This window comes from Lolium perenne, chromosome 2 (assembly GCF_019359855.2).
Source record: "Lolium perenne isolate Kyuss_39 chromosome 2, Kyuss_2.0, whole genome shotgun sequence".
Classification (NCBI taxonomy): domain Eukaryota; kingdom Viridiplantae; phylum Streptophyta; class Magnoliopsida; order Poales; family Poaceae; genus Lolium; species Lolium perenne.
Genome location: NC_067245.2, coordinates 81,639,780 through 81,659,237, shown reverse-complemented (window position 1 = coordinate 81,659,237; position 19,458 = coordinate 81,639,780). Strand labels below are relative to the sequence as shown.

Genomic DNA, 19,458 nt, shown 5'->3' with positions numbered 1-19,458 from the left:
TCTGGCGGCTATATCAAGAAGAAGACACGATCTGGGCACGTATCATGCATGCTAAATACTCAGACGCTTCGGACCTTTTCTCTGGGTCTGGCCATGGAGGCTCTCCGTTTTGGAAAAGCTTACATAAAATCGAGCATCTTTTCAAAGTCGGAGCTAAACACGGGGTGGGGAACGGTAGGCGTACCAGCTTCTGGAAGGACTGATGGATTGGGAGGGGTCCCATCATGGAGTCCTTCCCCCTGCTCTTCGCCATATGTGACAACCAAGACATCTCAGTCGCAGAAGCTCTCCGTCATAATTCCCTACAAGTCCACTTCCGGCGTTCGCTTGACCAGGAAAACTTGTGGCTTTGGGGTGAGCTGCAAGGCATGATGAACCAGGTGCTCCTCGACAATGGCCTTGACAAGGTCTCCTGGCACCTGGAGTAGAATGGCTCTTACTCGGTCAAATCTATGTATGCTCAACTCTCCTAGGGCACGACTGTCGCCCATCACAAAGACATGTGGAACTCCAAAATCCCGCTTAAAATCAAGATTTTCTCCTGGCAGTTGGCTCTGGATAAGTTGCCATCGGGGCAGCAGATCCTGACTAGACACGGCCCTTCCAATGGTCTCTGTGCCCTTTGTGGCGCACCGGAGGATGCAAGCCATATTTTCTTCACATGTTCCCTGGCAAAGTTTGCTTGGTCGGTTTTGCGCCAGCTGCTTAGGTGCAACTGGTGCCCGGCCAATTTCGCCCAATTCCATGCCATCCTCTCTGGTTTCTCAGGATATGCTAGGAGGCTATTGTGGGTGCTCTTCCTGGCGCAATCCTGGGCCCTTTGGAATACGCGCAATAAGCTTGCAATCGAAAAGAAAGTTATCTCTAACCCAGCTGACATTATTTACAAAATTATTATTCTTTTGCAGCTGTGGAACCTAAAGTCCAAATCAAGAGAAAAGGAGGGGCTAAACTGGATGGCACAAGAGCTAAGGGAGCTGTACGTGCAGTTGAAGCCGCCGGCGTCGTGAAGAAGTAGCCTCCTCCTTGTGCGAGACTTGGCGTATGGTGCAGCTTAGTGTTATTTTTTCTTGCCTTGTGCTATTGCTATGTTGGAACTCCCCTATGTTGTCTATGTGGCCAAGCTGTAATGCCCAGCGGTGTGTAATCTTAACTGGCTACCGTACGGCTTTATTAAGTTAAAGTCGGGCAAAGTTCGCCTGTTATCTAAAAAAAGTCCAGTACAGGATGGGTTATTTCTTCTCCAAACATGCAGCAGGCCAATGCAAGCTAGTCGGCCAGGCTTGCCATCCCCCTGTGCCTAGCTTCCGGTCCACCATCCGCAGTGATGGGCATGCCGGCTCGACGCCGACGCAAAGAAGGAAATAGTCAAAGAGGAGAGGCAACACATTCGTCACCTGGCCCAGCGTCCTCGAATCAGACCATGGCGTCCTGTTCCTTGGTCGCTCTACATGAGTCAACTAGATCGTCAATGGAGCACGCGTCAATGGCATCACTGTTGCTGCGCCGGCCCACCAGCATGGGACTAGCCCACTAGTGTTTGATATGGCAAGTTGACCGAGCGAATTTAGAACGTGTTTTGTTTCTCATGGGCAGAAGCTGCAACTTGCATGGCGGCACTTGCGATTCTCTCTTCTTCTTTTTCATAGTGAAAAGGTGTACTAATTTCATTCAGTACAGGCCAAGCCACCGAGGTGTAGCATCTACCACTACCAGCCATGCATGTTCGACCTTCACAACTTCATGTCCTCGCTATGTCAATCTGGGTTGACGTAGGCGTACGCGACGGCCAGTTCAAACCGGCGAATTAAAATACACTCCTACTCTCTCCGGTCCTTTTCATTGACTCAAATTTAGTAATTTTATACTCAATTTGAATCAATTAAAAAGGACCGGAGAAAGTACTTTTGAAATTAAAGCTTGAACTTTTTGCGGATTATTTGGACACGATTGGAACACGGAAGCTTCATGAGAAAAACGTTCTCTAATGCCAATTTTCAGTTTATACGCAGGAATACAGAAGACCAGATATAGGGCCTAACGGTGGAATGTTGTTCCTTCAGAATTCTGGAATCAGTGAGACTTCATCCACAGGTATTTCAACAGCTGAACCGTCGTTCTTCTGCAGTCCTATCCAAGTAGTTAGATGGAGTAAAAGCTAGCTACATCCAAGCAAGAATATCCACAGTAAGTGAGCATATTTTTCCCGCGCAGTACCTCTGTCACGAAGAATCCAACTAAAGCCATGTCACATCATGGGCGGTGGCATCGGCCAGTAACGAAAAACGGCGAGGCGCAAAGCTGTCTGAAGACAACAAGAGTATGCTTCGTCCTTAACTAGTGGAATTGACATGTGCAGAGCGGGCACTGGAGTAAAGATTTTGTAGCTGTGACGATCAGATGATCGAACTTGTGGTCAGTACGCCCTCCCCAAATGTGTCGTACTGCTGGTCTAGCAACAACCACAGAATATCAGGCGTAATTCACGAGAATGATGTAAAATTCTCTTTGCTTACTATCGAAAGTGACATACATTTATAGAGAGGAGCCGTTAGCGTTTTGTTTCAAGTCAGATCGTTCAGTTTAATGCTCTATAAAATTGTTTTACTAGATGGGAAGACTGAAGGGAACGAATCCTGGTATTGCAAAAAACATTAGATTGTTTTACTAGATGGGAAGACCGAAGGGGACGCATCCGGCCAAGTGATATTACGAAAAACATTAGAGAACGGGCTCCAGTTCCAGTGTCCTTCAGAATTTATATTTGTGAATAGAGCACCTGTAGCATGTATAACTTCTACCTTGAATATCATGAGTTTGAGCAGCTCTTGATAACTAAGCAGGGAGATGTGGAGAAGGATGACGGGACATGTCCATGGGGCACTACGTATTCAGTTGCCAAGGCTTTTGCTCTGCTTAAAAACTCGGATCAGCCGCTAGAGGCTTTCCAATGGCCTTGGAAGAGATGTTATCAAAAGAAGCATAAGGTCTTCTGTTGGTTACTTCTGCAAGATCACCTGAATACCAGAGATTTGCTTCTCAGAAGAACATTCTTCATTGATGATTATTCTTTTTTTTAACTGTCCCTGATGATTATTCATGCATCATGTGTAACGATCAAGTGCTGGAGACAAGGGATCATCTCTTTTTCCGTTGCAAGTTTGCATCTGCATGTTGGAGGTACATTTGTCCAGGCTGGAATATCCCTCAGTCGAGCTCACACTTGGAGTGCATTGAGCAGCTAAAACAGATGATCCAAAAACCATTCTTCATGGAAATTGTGATTCTTGCAGTTTGGGCTATTTGGAAAACGAGGAATGCTTACATCATCCAGAATGTCACTCCCAGCTTATAAAGAACTAAAGCTTTATTCAAGAAAGAGTTCAAGTGGATCAAATTCAGAGAAATAAAACTGCACTCTTAAACGCAAAATAAATAAAAAATAGTAGTTTAACAGAAGGTTTTATTGCTCTATTCAAGTTGTGCAGCCGTGATCAGAAACTCTATTCAAGTTGTGCAGCCGTGATCTGTGCCTCGTGGGAGAATATGACAGTAATCATCTGCATGGAGAACATTTTGACATCAAGATAGCATTCCACTGTTCCAAATTCCATAGTAAACAAAAAATGATCAGAACCCCTATAACAGTAATGTGCTGCAGGAAGATTTTACTTTCCCGTTTCAAAATAACTAGCACTTTTCACCTTAAACAGTCAAATTTAGTTATATTTATCAATATTTTCTTTATTGTTGTTCAGTTGGATGTATTTAGATGGAATTGTTAGATTTGTCATAACAAACATCATTATAAAACTAAAGTTCAATACCATTTTCAGACGTATTAATAAAAATAGTGAAAGTAAAACTTTAGAGAACGTGCGCAAACAAAGATGCCAAATATATTGAAATTAGATAGTTTCTTGTCCCTCAAATCTATGTTAAGTACAAAGTGATGATTTCCAGTATCAGATAAGACTTATAAGCCTTACAGTAAAGGGATAGCTATGTAGTGAGATTTAAGTTCTTACCGCCCAAACTGCAGTTCGGCACATCAGCGTCTTAGGGCCAACGATTGGCCTGGTTGAAGTGCGAGGAAGCGAATAAGTTTACATTGTATAAGTTCAGATCAAGCTCCAAAAACATACTCCAAGTTTAAACAGAAGCCTTATCATTTAACCAAAATAGTAATACTCCCTCTGATCCGTAATAAGTGTCAGTTTTGCACTAAGTTAGTACAACTTTTGTACTAAGTTCTAGACACTTTCTAAGGATCGAATGGAGTAATTTTTTTACTGTAAAAGAAATAGTAATAATGTAATCACCTTGAAAATATAACAACATTTTGTGGCTTTAGTATCATTTAACAAAAAGAGTAATAATGTAAGACTTTTGCAAGATACAGTAAGAATAAATGACTCACAAGTTTGGCGAGTGACGCGAGTCGGACGGTGATCGACAGATATCTTTTCCATGGCTATGCCATTAGCCACGAAGAACTGTGCTAACACATGAACTCTTTCATCCTCCTTGTGACATTTTATCTTGACTGTTGCAAGGTTTTTGCAAGCAAATGAACTACCCTCTGGATTGATATTCTCTTCTATTTCCTCATGATCCTTGTCGCAGAACAAAATGTATGTCATGAAATAGGTCCAACCTAACTTATCACAGCTCAATATAAAGCAGTATAACAATGCTCATACCATTTTAAGTTTAAGAAAAAGCCTCTCCAGATTTGGAGCATGCTGCAGGAATAAAACTAATGGATGCAGGTCAGCAGCCATACACCATTCACCAAGGGATAGCGCCTTCAGGTTGCTAAAAATTGGGCAGATTTCCAATTCCCTACTCAGGATCACCTTCATATGCCACACATAAGTGAATTAGTTCAGTTCAAAGAAAAGATAAATAACACAGTGAACCTACCAATCAATTGGATATTTGTGTGGAAGTGAATGTTTGCTTCTGGTTAAGTTGTGTAAGAGGATGTTATCTTTAGACTGTAGACATGCGGATAAGCATACAACATTGGAAAATAAAAAGGATAACAAAAATGCTCCCGGTAAGCTACTCATATCCATGTGCTTTGCTTATAAAATTTTATTACAGTAAAGATAGGATTGTTTCCCACAACTCATCAGGTCACTTGTTGTGATTATGAGTATGTAACCAGTTATTGGTATTAGAGTGCAAAATGTGCACATAGCACATTGGATGTACAGCCAAAAAAAGGGTTTTGTAAAGTACAAGAAATTCTGCAAAGAAAATAACCGACAAATCCATAATAGTTGAACAAATATAACATACTGAAAGAAAGATATCAGCAACATGTTCATATTTATACCTCTCCGGCATCAGCTATCAGCTCCAAACTTGTAGCATTTGAAAGGCTGCAGATAACATTTTGGCCACCCAAAACGTTAGCACCATAGAATCCTTCACAGGTACTCAAGCCGCTATCAGCATCACTATCATAGTTATCATCATTTGAGTCATTGCCATCGTCGCTGTCACACTCAAATACATCTGGATTGAGATCTTTGTACTTGTATTCGAACTTATCATGCAAGAAAGAGTCATTAAGCATGATGGTGCCCGTGGCCAGAGACGCCATGTTTTCGAATGAAGGAGCACGGTGGTACGGACAGACACAGTGCAGCGATATGAGGTTAGGAGCAGCGACGGAGAGGTCCACCATGATCCTGCACTCGACCATGGTCAAACTAATAAGTGAGGCAGACGATATCTGGGGGCCATCCAGGAAGCACTCCTTGAGCTCCAGGACTTCCAGAGAGGGGCACTGAGAAGAGAGCTGTCTTAATGTCTTGTCATGCAATATTGTACCCGATAGGTGCAGGTGTTTCAGGTGGCAAGAGATGACGGGCACGCTCCTAAGATCAGAGAAGGCCTCATCCCTTGGATGTTGACTAAGCTGGATAAACCGAGCACCACGGTTAATGGCAGCACGGATCCACATTTCGACATCCGTACTGCAGTAATCCTCCCCGTCGTCGTCATATTCGGGGCTGTGAGTGTAAGGGTAGTACAGAGTTTCGTTACGGGTGGGGCTGGACAGGAGCCGGAGTGTGTCCAACGGCGCAGACACCTCCCGCAGGAGCAAGAAGTGGTTGGCGAACCTGGCGAGTTGCATGGGGAGCGGGCGGTGGCGGGCTTTGCAACAGACCCGGAGGTCGATGCAGGGCGCAGAAGCCCAGAGGTTGCACCAGCGGCGCGAGAGCACGCAGGTGCGAGCCACCTCCCATGCCCTCAGGAACGACATGACCTTGTGGATGAGCTCGTCCGGGAGGGCGCTGAGACGGTCATCGGCGGCAGCATCATCTCCCTCGACAGCGTCAACTTTGGCTTTCTTGCGGGACATTTCGTCGAACAGATAGTCTGCGCTTCGGCTTTAGATGGTTCACAGCAAATTTTCTACGAAAGAAATTTCTCCGGAAGTTCGCATTACATTGCAGGTGAAGAACACGACCGGAGGAGTGGATCGGACCTGCACAAAGGATCGGTTGAAGTTGCGGTGAGTCTTCCGCTTCAAGTACAATCCCGCCGTTAGCGGCGGCGGCTAGATTCGGAATAAATTGTTGCTCCATGCCAGGCAAAAGTAGATAAATAATACTAGCTTCAGAAAGCCACAAACCTGGACGGTGATCTCGCCCAGCGTCCACGTCCAGCGGTCCAGGTTTGGGGCGGGGGTCGAAGTAGAGAGAAGAGGGACGAATCTGGCAGACGGCGGCGACGGTGGCGTGACCAGCGTGGCCGATTTTGACAAACAAAAAAAAAACTTTTAGCCAAAAAAACCTTTGGCCAAACTATTTCAATTGTCCAACCCTTTTGTGTGGCGTCCTTGAGAACGGCGCCACTGATTCTATCCTCCGTGGCGTGATCGACGCTGCACGCCGTTGACTAGCCGACGTGGCAAGGCGTGTGGCGCCGCTCACACGGGTGCCACACTTTGAAAGGGCGCCACACATTCTGCTATATGTGGCGGCCCGAGCCGCCCCAGCCCGACCACACCTCAATTGTTGCTCATCTCTTCTTCCTCCTCCTCCAACCAGGCACCCCACCTCTCTCCTGCACTCAAATCTCTCTCAAATCTTGGTGGACTTCGTTGGATCTGTTCGTGGAGTTCGTTCCCAACCAGTTCCTTAAGGTAATCTCCTCCGTTCTCCTTCTTTTCATCCAATGAATTGATGGATTTGGTTGGATCTAGATGTGAAACCCTAACTTGATTTGGCAAGTGAAGTCAATTTTTTGGAATCTTAGGATTTGTTGAAGTAGGATAAGTGTTAGGAATAGGTTATATGGGTAGAAACCCTAGCTTGATTTGTTTTGACTATGGCTAACTATTGAACATATGTATGTATGTATGTATGTATGTATGTATGTATGTATGTATGTATGTATGCATGCATGCATGCATGCTTATGTATGTATGTATGTATGTATGTATGTATGTATGTATGTATGTATGTATGTATGTATTGTATGTATGTATTGTATGTATGTATGATGTATGTATGTATGTATGTATGTATGTATGTATGTATGTATGTATGTATGTATGTATGTATGTATGTATGTATGTATGTATGTATGTATGTATGTATGTATGTATGTGTTGTTCACATTATGCTAGGGATGGAAAGAATTATGCATGTTCATCATGTGGACAAGGATGCTTTTTGAAGGGAACATAGAGCCGGACCCGAAGAGGTTGATTTGGTGTTTGACCGTAGCCCTATCTATGCCGAGGTGGTAGCACAAGTGATGATTGATTTGAATTGGAATGAGCCAAATGATGGTGTTGAGCTAGAGGGAAGATATAATGTGGGGTTTTGAATGCACATCCGTTGGAAAACAATGCGTATCAACTCCGAGCAACGTTGGTCCGTTTAAAAGGAGACGGTGGCTGAATCACAACACAATGCTCTGGAGTTGTTTGCAACCAAGATGGTTGATGCTAATTTCCAGCATGAACTTAACCCTTAACCGGCGCTCCTCCCCCGTTGATACTAGGAGTCCACCACCCATGAGCCAAGAAGAAACCGTCGAATCTCCCATTATCCAAGATGCACCGTTGGACAAGGAGTATGACGAGCATGATGATGGTGATAATGGTTTCAATATGAATTACAACAATGTTGGTGATTTGGACGCATATTTGACGCAAGAGGACATGGACCACTCCATTCATTATTCCGTTGTTATGCCTCGGACTCGGATGATGATGGTCCTGATGAAGAAGTTGACGAGGATGGGTTGACGGCTAAGGAAGCCGAAAGAGCCGACATCTTCAAGAAGGTAACTGGACGGGATATTCGGATACCATTGTTATGTGATGTTAGTCTTGCAGATGGAGCCGTGGTTGATGGTGGCAAAAGTTTACTTCTTGGAGCTAGGTCAATTTCCAAGAGAGATGTGGATGCTAGGACAAATGTGATATTTAAAGGTCTCACGTTCGATACCTTCTTGGAATTGAAGGTATGAGTTCTCGATTAAGCATTATTGCCCTTAAACCATTGTCACCCGGACTTGAAGACGCGGTACACGCTAAAATGTGAAGATAGTAGGTGCCCATGGGTTGTCCGTGCAAGACCTTTCAAAAAAGGGGCATCTTGGCACATAACAAGTTGTGTAGCCACTCACATGTGCCGGGGGAAGAAGCTTTTGATGGGGCGGATGCGCGTCCGGATCACCGTCAACTCACATCCGAGTTCATTGCATACAAGCTCTCGGCTGAGATATCATCACTTCCAACCATGAGCATTAGGTCCGTGCAAGATACGATTATGAGTTTGCTGAAGCACAAAGAGCTCAACGCAGGTGGTTATGAGTTTCTTGATAGGCACCTTATATTTCGGTCAAAGTGGGCACGAGCTTATGATGAGGATGAGAGGAGGTATGGTTAAATGACAAGCAACATGGTTGAATGCTTCAACAATGTGTTGAAGGGTGTCCGTGCATCGCCCGTGACGGCAATAATTCAATACACATTTGAGAAGTTAAATGTCTATTTCCATAACTACACCGAAGAAACGGAGAAGGAAATTGCTAGGAACTGCGAGTCCCAACGAAGGTTGATGAGTTCATGCAATATCAGTCGAGGAAGGCGGACTCCCAAACAGCTACATGTTATGATAATGTTGAGTGGGTTTATCAAGTGAATGAGTCGGGAGGCACCGCACAAGGTGGTGTCCAACACGGAGGCCAGGCTTCCATGTGTCCCTAAAGACATGTGATTGCTCATGAAGGAGGCCATATTTGCTTCATTTGGCTTGCTCTCACTTGCTCACGGCGGCACACACTAGACGTGTGGACTATAAACACCCGCTCACCGTTCGGGAGTCCGAGTTCTCCATCGAAACCAAAAAAATGACATGGGGCCCAAGGTTTTCTCCATACTTGGACCAATCACAATGGTCGGAGTATCATGGAGTCCAAAATTGGCCGGATCCGGAATGGAAGGTTGTGAAACGTGGAAGAAGAAGAAAGACAAAGAGGTATCACAGAGATATGGATAATGGGGCCATTCGGGAAACAAATTATTCCAAGAGGCTCGCTAGCCAACTCATTGTGGATCATGAAATAGTAAGGGGCACAATAGAAGAAAATGTTCAAATGGGAAGAAGTCAAAGGACAATAATGCTAGCATAAGCCAATAAGCTCCTAACCAACAATCAAGTAGCCAAAAAGCTTCAAATCAACCTCCAAACCATGAACGTCCTAGCCAACAAACTCCAAGCCATCAAAGTTCTAGCCAACATGCTCTAATGCAACAAGCTCCAAGGCAACAAGCTCCAAGGCAACCCGCTACAAGGCATCAATCGCAATGGCTACAACCTCCAAGGCAACCAAGGAGCCATCTAGGGCTTACTAGAGGTCGCCATGGTGGACATCGGGGTGCTAGTATGATAGGATACCTACCAGGCCCTTTTCCGTATGTGTCTCCAATTTATGAATTCTGTTGTAATTTCTATTTTCTAATTTCGTAGCTCACTTTGTTTTTTCAATTTTATTTCAGGTATGGCAAATAAACCCATCAAGGGGAAGGAGGTGTGGGAGGGCAATGGCGAGGAGGAGTCCGTTTTGGAGGAGGCAAGTGCCGCTGTTTCCCAACTCGATGATACGTCTCCAACGTATCTATAATTTCTGATGTTCCATGCTAGTTTTATGACAATACCTACATGTTTTGCTCACACTTTATAATGTTTTTATGCATTTTCCGGGACTAACCTATTAACAAGATGCCGAAGCGCCAGTTCCTGTTTTCTCCTGTTTTTGGTTCCAGAAAAGCTGTTCGGGCAATATTCTCGGAATTGGACGAAAGAAAAGCCGAACCTCCTATTTTACCGAGACGGACCCAGAACACCGAAGGAGAGACGGAGAAGGGCCAGGGGGCCCCACACCACCTGGCGGCGCGGCCAAGAGGGGGGCGCGCCCCCCTAGGGTGTGGACCCCTCGGGACTCCACCGACATCGCCCTTTCGCCTATAAATTCCCTCGCGACGGAAAACCCTATATCAATCTATCATACTCCAGAAAGACTCCAAGGGCGCCGCCGCCATCACGAAACTCCATTTCGGGAGACAGAAGTCTCTGTTCCGGCACGCCGCCGGGACGGGGAATTGCCCCCGGAGTCATCTCCATCGACACCACCGCCATCTTCATCGCCGCTGCTGTCTCCCATGATGAGGAGGGAGTAGTTCTCCCCCGAGGTTGAGGGCTCTACCGGTAGCTATGTGGTTCATCTCTCTCTCCCATGGTGTGATCTTTATGAATATGTAGATGTTACCCTTGTCTATTATGCACTCTAGAGGTTACTTTAAATATGAACTCCAGATGTTGTGGAGCTTGTTTACTCCGGCTTGAGGTGTGCTCTTGTAGCCCTACACAATGAATGGTGTTTGTTATCCAACAAGAGAGTGTTTGAGAGTAGCATTTATTTGTTCATCTATGTGATCATAGGCTTTGCAATCTAGATGTCATATGCTATTCAAGTGCTTTATTATGTGAACTTTTGAGTTACTATGACCTCGGTGTAATGGTGACAGTGTGTGCGCCGTGTGTAACTCCCTTATGAATTGTGGTGTGTTAGTACCTCCTATGAATGCTCACGGTGACAGTGTGGGGTGTTTATTAGTACTTGGGAATACGCCTTTGAGGTGTGCTTTTGCACACTTGCCCAATGAATTCGAGTTCTTTATCCAATAAGAGAGTAGTATGATGAAGTGCTTATATTTATATTCAATTATGATTGCAATGTTGAGAGTGTCCACTAGTGAAAGTAGGATCCCTAGGCCTTTTTTCCAAATACCGCAAACATCACTTATTTACTGTTTTACTGCATCTTTACTTCCTGCAATATTTACTTCAGATCGCAATTACCGTTTACCACCATCTATACCACCTGCGTTTTAATATCTCTTCGCCGAACTGGTGCACCTATACATCTGACAAGTGTATTAGGTGTGTTGGGGACACAAGAGACTTCTTGTATCTTAATTGCAGGGTTGCTTGAGAGGGATATCTCTGGCCTCTACCTCCCTGAGTTCGATAAACCTTGGGTGATTCACTTAAGGGAAACTTGCTGCTGTTCTACAAACCTCTGCTCTTGGAGGCCCAACACTGTCTACAGGAATAGAAGCGTGCGTAGACATCAAGCTATTTTCTGGCACCGTTGCCGGGGAGGTAAGGTAAAAAGTATTCACATCCTCTGACGTGGGCATTACCCTTCGGGTAACCAATGTTGCTCTACCCTACACGGTCCAACTGGAGGCCCATGAAGGTACCCGATGGCAAGATGGGCCACTAGGACGGTGCGGCGGAAGATTACTTGGAGTACAAGACACGGAAGAAGCCGAACAAGGAAAGGTTGGAGATAGATCTACTGTAAAACCTACTCGTACTCGATTAGACCTCTCGGGACCTGGCCACCTATATAAAGGCCAGGAGAGGGGCTATCGAGGGACACAATCAATCTTAGCAATCTTAGCCAACCAAAGCTTAGAACTAGGTTACCCTAGCAATTAGCCATCTCGACGAGATCACAGCCGAACTATTCGGCACCCCATTGTAACCTGTTTTCATCATAATCAAGAACAGACAGGCAGGACGTAAGGGTTTTACCTCATCGAGGGCCCCGAACCTGGGTAAATCGCTCTCCCCGCTTGTCTGTGAACCGATGCCTCGTGTCAGCTTGCAAGATTCCATCAACCCTAAGCCCCTATCGGAGGGCATTGCCGAGGAGAACCCTCAACAATTGGCGCCGTCTGTGGGAACCCTGTCGGCACAAGGCAGGGCATCGGCAGATCCGATCATGACACTGGCGGCTTCGCCGGCAACTTTACCAGCAACTTCATCAGTAGCTTCGTCGACACCATCGTCACCAATCCTGGGAAGCCCGATTCGATTCGGCTCCTACGAGTTTACTCCACACAGCGATTCCTCCCGCTCAAACTTTTCAGATCTACAAGGGAACATGGAGATGACCTTCGGCAGCGTCCACTACAACGCCAACGCAGAGGGAATCCTTCGATTGCTGGAATCCCCCACTTCCGGATCGACGAGTTCAAGCGCATCATCGTCACTCGATCTGTTGGCTGGTCTGACGGGATCGACACGCTCCCCCGTGCCCTCGACTCCCCGCTCGATGTCCTCCATGTCGGTAGGGTCGGATGATTCCTCATCTTCGAAACTAACTTCGTACTACTGCCTGAACTGCGACACCAGGCACGGGCTGGGATCTAGCGATACGCCGTTCATCTGCAACGCCCAGTATTCATCGGGAGAGGACAGTATCGACAGCACCATCCAGGGAACCACCCGAAGAACGGCACACCATCAGGTTTATGTCGCCAACAACACGGGAAACACGAGGCGCAGAGGAGACGAGGACCATACCCCCCGTTCCAGTAGAAGGGCGAGTTTTGAAAACAGCGCCAGCAACCGCGACAGCGATTACACCATCGCGGATGAGGAATGGGCAGCAGCAAGGGCAGCAGTACTCAACAACACGCCGCTCCCTGCAGGAACTTCGGTTTGAACCCTCAATGCTTACCGCTCCATACTAGAGAAAAACCAGGAGCACCTGTCGAAAGAGCAAGCCACCCTCGAGAGACGTCTATCTGCAGCGGATCGATCCAGCGAACGGCGAAGGGGCTCGCAAGGGAGTGCCTCCCGAAACACTCAGGGAACAGGCAAGCATCGGTCGAGACTATCCAGGCTTTCAGAAGATGACGCCAGAGAAATAACGTCGAATCTGACCAAATCCTTCATGACTATGGATACCGCCGGCATGCCACGGCCGAAAACCGTTGCAGCAGCAACGGCCAACCTTGCCGCATACCTCATCAATCAGTGCCCCGAAGGATCCATGGCTCAAGCTCATCGAGGTGCCCTAGAGAGTCTCGCAATATTGGGGAACAACCTAGTCCCACCAAAGGAAAGGACCACCGTCCAAGGCAGTGGGTCGAAACACCATGCGAGAGACGCTCGGGACAAAATCACCCAGAGCAAGATTGACAAAGCAAGGCGACGACGCGCCGCTAGGAAGGACGGCGACAGCGATTCTTCGGATGAAGATCAGGAGTACGACGGTGAGCTCAGGGGAGCCGACTGTCTAAGTTACAAGATTCGCGAAACGATGCCACCCAAAAAGTTTAAGCCTACCCCTACCAACGCTGCCAAGTACGATGGACAGCAAGAACCAAGATCCTGGATAGACGACTACCTGCAGACTGTGATCCTGCACAAAGGAAACCAGATAGCAGCAATGCAATGTTTACAGCTTTACTTGAAGGATTCAGCGCGAGCCTGGCTAAGAGGGCTGCCGAAAGGTTCCGTCAAATCATGGGACGATCTAGTAGATGCCTTCGTTGCCAATTTCCAAGCAACATACAAGAGGCCCGTTGGGATCGAAGAGCTGCGGAATTGCCGGTAGAAGCAGAAGGAGTCGATGCGTTCATACATCGGGAGATTCACAAAGCTCCTGAACGCTGCCGAAGACGTATCTGTCGACAGAGCAATCGACGCTTTCAGCGACGGTGTTCAGCGGGAAAGCTACATAGAGGAACTTGGGCGCAAAAAGCCAAAAACCATAACCAAATTAATGGAAATCGCCAACAGTTGGGCTGATGGCGAGGACAACGTACGAAGGCCACGGCAGCGCAGTGACGACGAAGACGATGACCAGCCGAAGCACGACTCGGGTGGCCGAAGGGATCGCCACAAGAGAAGGAAGAACCGCAACTACGATGATAACAATCTGGTAGCCGCAGGATATTCCGATCGACAGGACGATCGAGACGATAGGCACGACGGTAACCGGAACAACTCTGGGAACCGTGGTAACTACAAACCACGACAGCAGAGGACTCCCGAATTACCCTACGCTGAGCAGATAAACGCCCCCTGTTACCTCCATTCGTACGTCGATTCCAAGGACGGCAAAACGAAGTCAAGTCACTTGCTCAGGGACTGTCGGCAGTTCCTTGACATGCACAAACTCATCCAGCAGTCAGGCCAGCAACAGCTACCACCACCACCCCCACCTCCACCTCAGCATCAAGTCCAGCAGGCTCAACCCCACCAACCCAACGAGGCGTTCCCACCACCACGTGGGCAGATGAGCATGATCCATAGGACAGGTGTTTCGAAAAGGGAGATGAAGAAGCTCACCCGAGAAATCAACCTGGCAGAAAGCATCATGGCAAACATCCCCGAGTATGTCGAATGGTCTTCCCAGAACATTACGTTCAGTCGAGCAGATCACCCGATGACCATACCAAAACCAGGACACGCCGCTTTGGTAGTCGAAGCACAAATTGGGGGGTTCAAGATGAGCAAAGTCTTCATGGATGGTGGAAGCGGGCTAAACCCGATATTCGTCGACACAATTAGAAGTATGGGGATCACCATGAGCATGCTGGAAGAAACAGACACCTGCTTCCACGGGATCCTTCCAACCGCGCCGGGCCACTCTCTTGGTAAAGTCTACCTGAATGTTATCTTCGGCAGGGCCGACAATTTCAGGAAGGAAAAGATCGAGTTTGAAGTGGTGAACTGGGAGTCGCAGTATCACGCTATACTCGGGAGACCAGCGTATGCCAAGTTCATGGCTGTGCCGCATTATGCATACCTCAAGCTGAAAATGCCTGGGAACAACGGGACAACCATCACAGTCTATGGAAGTTTTTCACGCTCGGACAATTGTGATCGCGACTTTCAGAGGATTGCTGCAAAGTTTGGGCCACAGCAAGAAATCGCTGACCCTCCGCCCAAGCTGTCTTTACGAGAAATCAAGGAAGAAAAAGATGACAGGGAAACTAAGAAGAAGCCAGCCGCTCTCTCCCTTAAAGCTTCGGCAGCAGAAGCTTCGGCAGCAGAAGCCTCGGCAGCAAAGGGTTCGGTAGTTGATGGCACAGAAGGCTTAGGAGATAGCATGACGATGGCAACCACCGCTCAAACCCCTGATGAAACCAGCAACGCTGCAGCAACCATTAACGCGGTGAAGAAGCCAGAAGAAGAGAAGAACCCTTTCCTTGATTAAACAGCTTACTAGCATTTATTTTCTTTCGTTATAAACAGGGCCTTCCTTTTCTCGCCCTCTAGCATCGTGCTTACCTTATTAATAAGAACTTAAGCTTCGATTCTTTGTTAAGCATTGCAGTAACTACAAACTTCTAAGCCCCATCACTATGTAAACATAGTACGAGGCAGAAGATCACGCCTCAAAAAGCCTCTACGAGTGCTAAAAGATGTTCACCTTTCCCTCCGCTATAGATGCCTCTACGAGTGCTGTAAATAGCAGGAGTTTGAAAATACATATAAACAACAACCCACGTTCGATATTTTACTTATGGAAATATCAAGGAACAACGGGCTCATCGGCAGAACCACTACACCCGAAATATTCGGGAGTGCCTGTCGAAATTCAAAACGGTTGAAAGCAAAGTTGCGCATACAACAGGTTTAGCAAAACCTGCAACACGAGCTGATCACTCAAATGATTTGCTAACCAACCAATATACATACATCTAAACGAGCAACTAAGATTCGCTCAAGACAAAACTTGCCAACGGCAATAACATGGTAAAAGTACATATGCATGTACCTACCGAATGAGAAGGCATCATTACATAATCCAAACACTTGGATAAAGTAGCCAAATTATCTATTTACAAAACAGTCATTAAAACCCTGAAATCATCCTTGCGGAGCTCCTCTTTCTTCAGGTACCCTTGAGTTCTCCTCGAGTCTGTCGACAATTATGTTGGCCGGCAACAATACCTTCGGATACAGTGCCTCCAAGTCTCCAGTCGCGTTGGCAATCGATAGCAGACCTGCCGAAGGATAACGGGCAAGTACAAGGGCAAGTGTAAACCTGGCCCCTGCAAAAACCTGCGCACGTACCAAGTCTCGAATCTTCTTGGCATTACCAAATTCAGACATCAAAGCAAGGAGCGTCGGGGGAACTGCGTTCAAAGGGAACATTGTCTTCCAAACCACCCTCATAGCCTTGTAGCACTTGTCAAGAAAGTGGTGGACCTGTTGGACCCGATCCTGAAATTGTGCGATAGCCGAAGCCTTCGAGTGCTCCCGCCAGAAAATCTCTTCGGCTGAGGACAGCTGAGTTAGTGCATTCACACGCTCATGAATCCGTTTGTTCTCTTCTGCGCGGTTCAAAGCTATGACTGGCACGGAAATAAACAAAGGATCAGACAAGATACTATCGACAAAAAGGCGCAGAGATCAAGGAACTCACAGTTCAAGCTCTCGGTAGCTTTATGTAGCTCAGTAAGAGCATACCGCTCCACGTCGGCTGCAATCTCGCTCTTCTTGTTGACAATTGCAGCTAAGGCATAAGTGCTGCGCAGGTCCTTTTCCATCTGGGTGATCCGATCCTTCATCCGTTGGATTCGATCACCTTCGGGAAGAACGCCCGAAGAGTCATCAACAAACGAGGGCACCGGGAAAACCTGCAGGTAACAGCGTTAAACGATGATAGATATGGACAAATTAAGCGTCCAACGTAACTCCCATCGGGAGAAGTACAAGAAATTCCTATCAGGAGAAGTACAAATGAAGATATTATGACAAAAGTGTGTTGGCAACATTGCCACCACAGTGTTCATTACAAACTTAAGTTCTCACAATAGAATAATGTTTTGTGCTAAGCCCAAAGAAAAAATCGTTACAACAGTCAAGGAGCCTGAGTTTGAGTCGACAGGCTGGGGCCAGCCGATGTCTTTCCGGATGAAACTAGTTCAAGGAGCTGGCGAGCACAAGTACAAGCAGACGCTGTAAAGGCGCTCAAGTCAACAAATCGCCCATCTTTTTCTTTCGGCAACTCCTTGATGGCGTGTACAGCACACGTCCGTTGGGAACCCCAAGAGGAAGGTATGATGCGCACAGTAGCAAGTTTTCCCTCAGAAAGAAACCAAGGTTTATCGAACCAGGAGGAGCCAAGAAGCACGTTGAAGGTTGATGGCGGCGGGATGTAGTGCGGCGCAACACCAGGGATTCCGGCGCCAACGTGGAACCTGCACAACACAACCAAAGTACTTTGCCCCAACGAAACAGTGAGGTTGTCAATCTCACCGGCTTGCTGTAACAAAGGATTAACCGTATTGTGTGGAAGATGATTGTTTGCGAAGAACAGTAAAGAACAATTGCAGTAGATTGTATGCGATGTAAAGAATAGGACCGGGGTCCACAGTTCACTAGAGGTGTCTCTCCCATAAGATAAATAGCATGTTGGGTGAACAAATTACAGTCGGGCAATTGACAAATAGAGAGGGCATGACAATGCACATACATGATATGATAAGTATTGTGAGATTTAATTGGGCATTACGACAAAGTACATAGACCGCTATCCAGCATGCATCTATGCCTAAAAAGTCCACCTTCAGGTTATCATCCGAACCCCTTCCGGTATTAAGTTGCAAACAACAGACAATTGCATTAAGTATGGTGCGTAATTTAATCAATAACTACATCCTTGGACATAGCATCAATGTTTTATCCCTAGTGGCAACAGCACATCCACAACCTTAGAACTTTCTCGTCACATCGTCCTGCATTTAATGGAGGCATGAACCCACTATCGAGCATAAATACTCCCTCTTGGAGTTAAGAGCAAAAACTTGGCCAGAGCCTCTACTAATAACGGAGAGCATGCAAGATCATAAACAACACATAGGTAATAGATTGATAATCACCATAACATAGTATTCTCTATCCATCGGATCCCGACAAACACAACATATAGCATTACAGATAGATGATCTTGATCATGTTAGGCAGCTCACAAGATCCAACAATGAAGCACATAAGGAGAAGACGACCATCTAGCTACTGCTATGGACCCATAGTCCAGGGGTGAACTACTCACTCATCACTCCGGAGGCGACCATGGCGGTGAAGAGTCCTCCGGGAGATGATTCCCCTCTCCGGCAGGGTGCCAGAGGCGATCTCCTGAATCCCCCGAGATGGGATTGGTGGCGGCGGCGTCTCAGTAAGGTTTTCCGTATCGTGGCTCTCGGTACAGAGGGTTTCGCGACGAAGACTTTAAGTAGGCGGAAGGGCGGAGTCGGGAGAGTCACGGGGGCCCCACACGCTAGGGCCGCGCGGGCCCCCCTGGGCCACGCCGCCCTAGTGTGGCGGCGCCCCGTGGCCCCACTTCGTCTCCCCTCCGGTCTTCTGGAAGCTTCGTGCAAAAATAGGACCCTGGGCGTTGATTTCGTCCAATTACGAGAATATTTCCTTTGTAGGATTTCTGAAACCAAAAACAGCAGAAAACAGCAACTGGCTCTTCGGCATCTTGTTAATAGGTTAGTGCCGGAAAATGCATAAATACGACATATAATGTGTATAAAACATGTAGATATCATCACTAATGTGGCATGGAACATAAAAAATTATAGATACGTTTGAGACGTATCAGCATCCCCAAGCTTAGTTCCTGCTCGTCCCGAGCAGGTAAACGATAACAAAGATAATTTCTGGAGTGACATGCCATCATAAACTTGATCATACTATTGTAAGCATATGTAATGAATGCAGCGATCAAAACAATGATAATGACATGAGTAAACAAATGAATCATAAAGCAAAGACTTTTCATGAATAGTACTTCAAGACAAGCATAAATAAGTCTTGCATAAGAGTTAACTCATAAAGCAATAAATCAAAGTAAAGGTATTGAAGCAACACAAAGGAAGATTAAGTTTCAGTGGTTGCTTTCAACTTATAACATGTATATCTCATGGATATTGTCAACATAGAGTAATATAACAAATGCAATATGCAAGTATGTAGGAATTAATGCACAGTTCACACAAGTGTTTGCTTCTTGAGGTGGAGAGAGATAGGTGAACTGACTCAACATAAAAGTAAAAGAAAGGTCCTTCAAAGAGGAAAGCATCGATTGCTATATTTGTGC

At 46.4% G+C, this 19,458-nt stretch overlaps 1 protein-coding gene across 1 annotated transcript; it reads right to left on the bottom strand.

Annotated features, from left to right (window-relative positions):
- Positions 1 to 3,399: 3,399 nt before the first annotated feature.
- On the bottom strand, positions 3,400 to 6,759 carry LOC127330091 (MEIOTIC F-BOX protein MOF-like). The gene is made up of 6 exons (XM_051356433.2): positions 6,653 to 6,759; positions 5,345 to 6,505; positions 4,704 to 4,859; positions 4,421 to 4,616; positions 4,029 to 4,077; positions 3,400 to 3,560 (listed from the first exon to the last, which is right to left on the bottom strand). The coding sequence occupies exons 2-5, from the start codon at positions 6,377 to 6,379 to the stop codon at positions 4,052 to 4,054; spliced, it is 1,413 nt and encodes a 470-aa protein (XP_051212393.1). The 5' UTR covers positions 6,380 to 6,505; positions 6,653 to 6,759; the 3' UTR covers positions 3,400 to 3,560; positions 4,029 to 4,051.
- Positions 6,760 to 19,458: the final 12,699 nt, after the last annotated feature.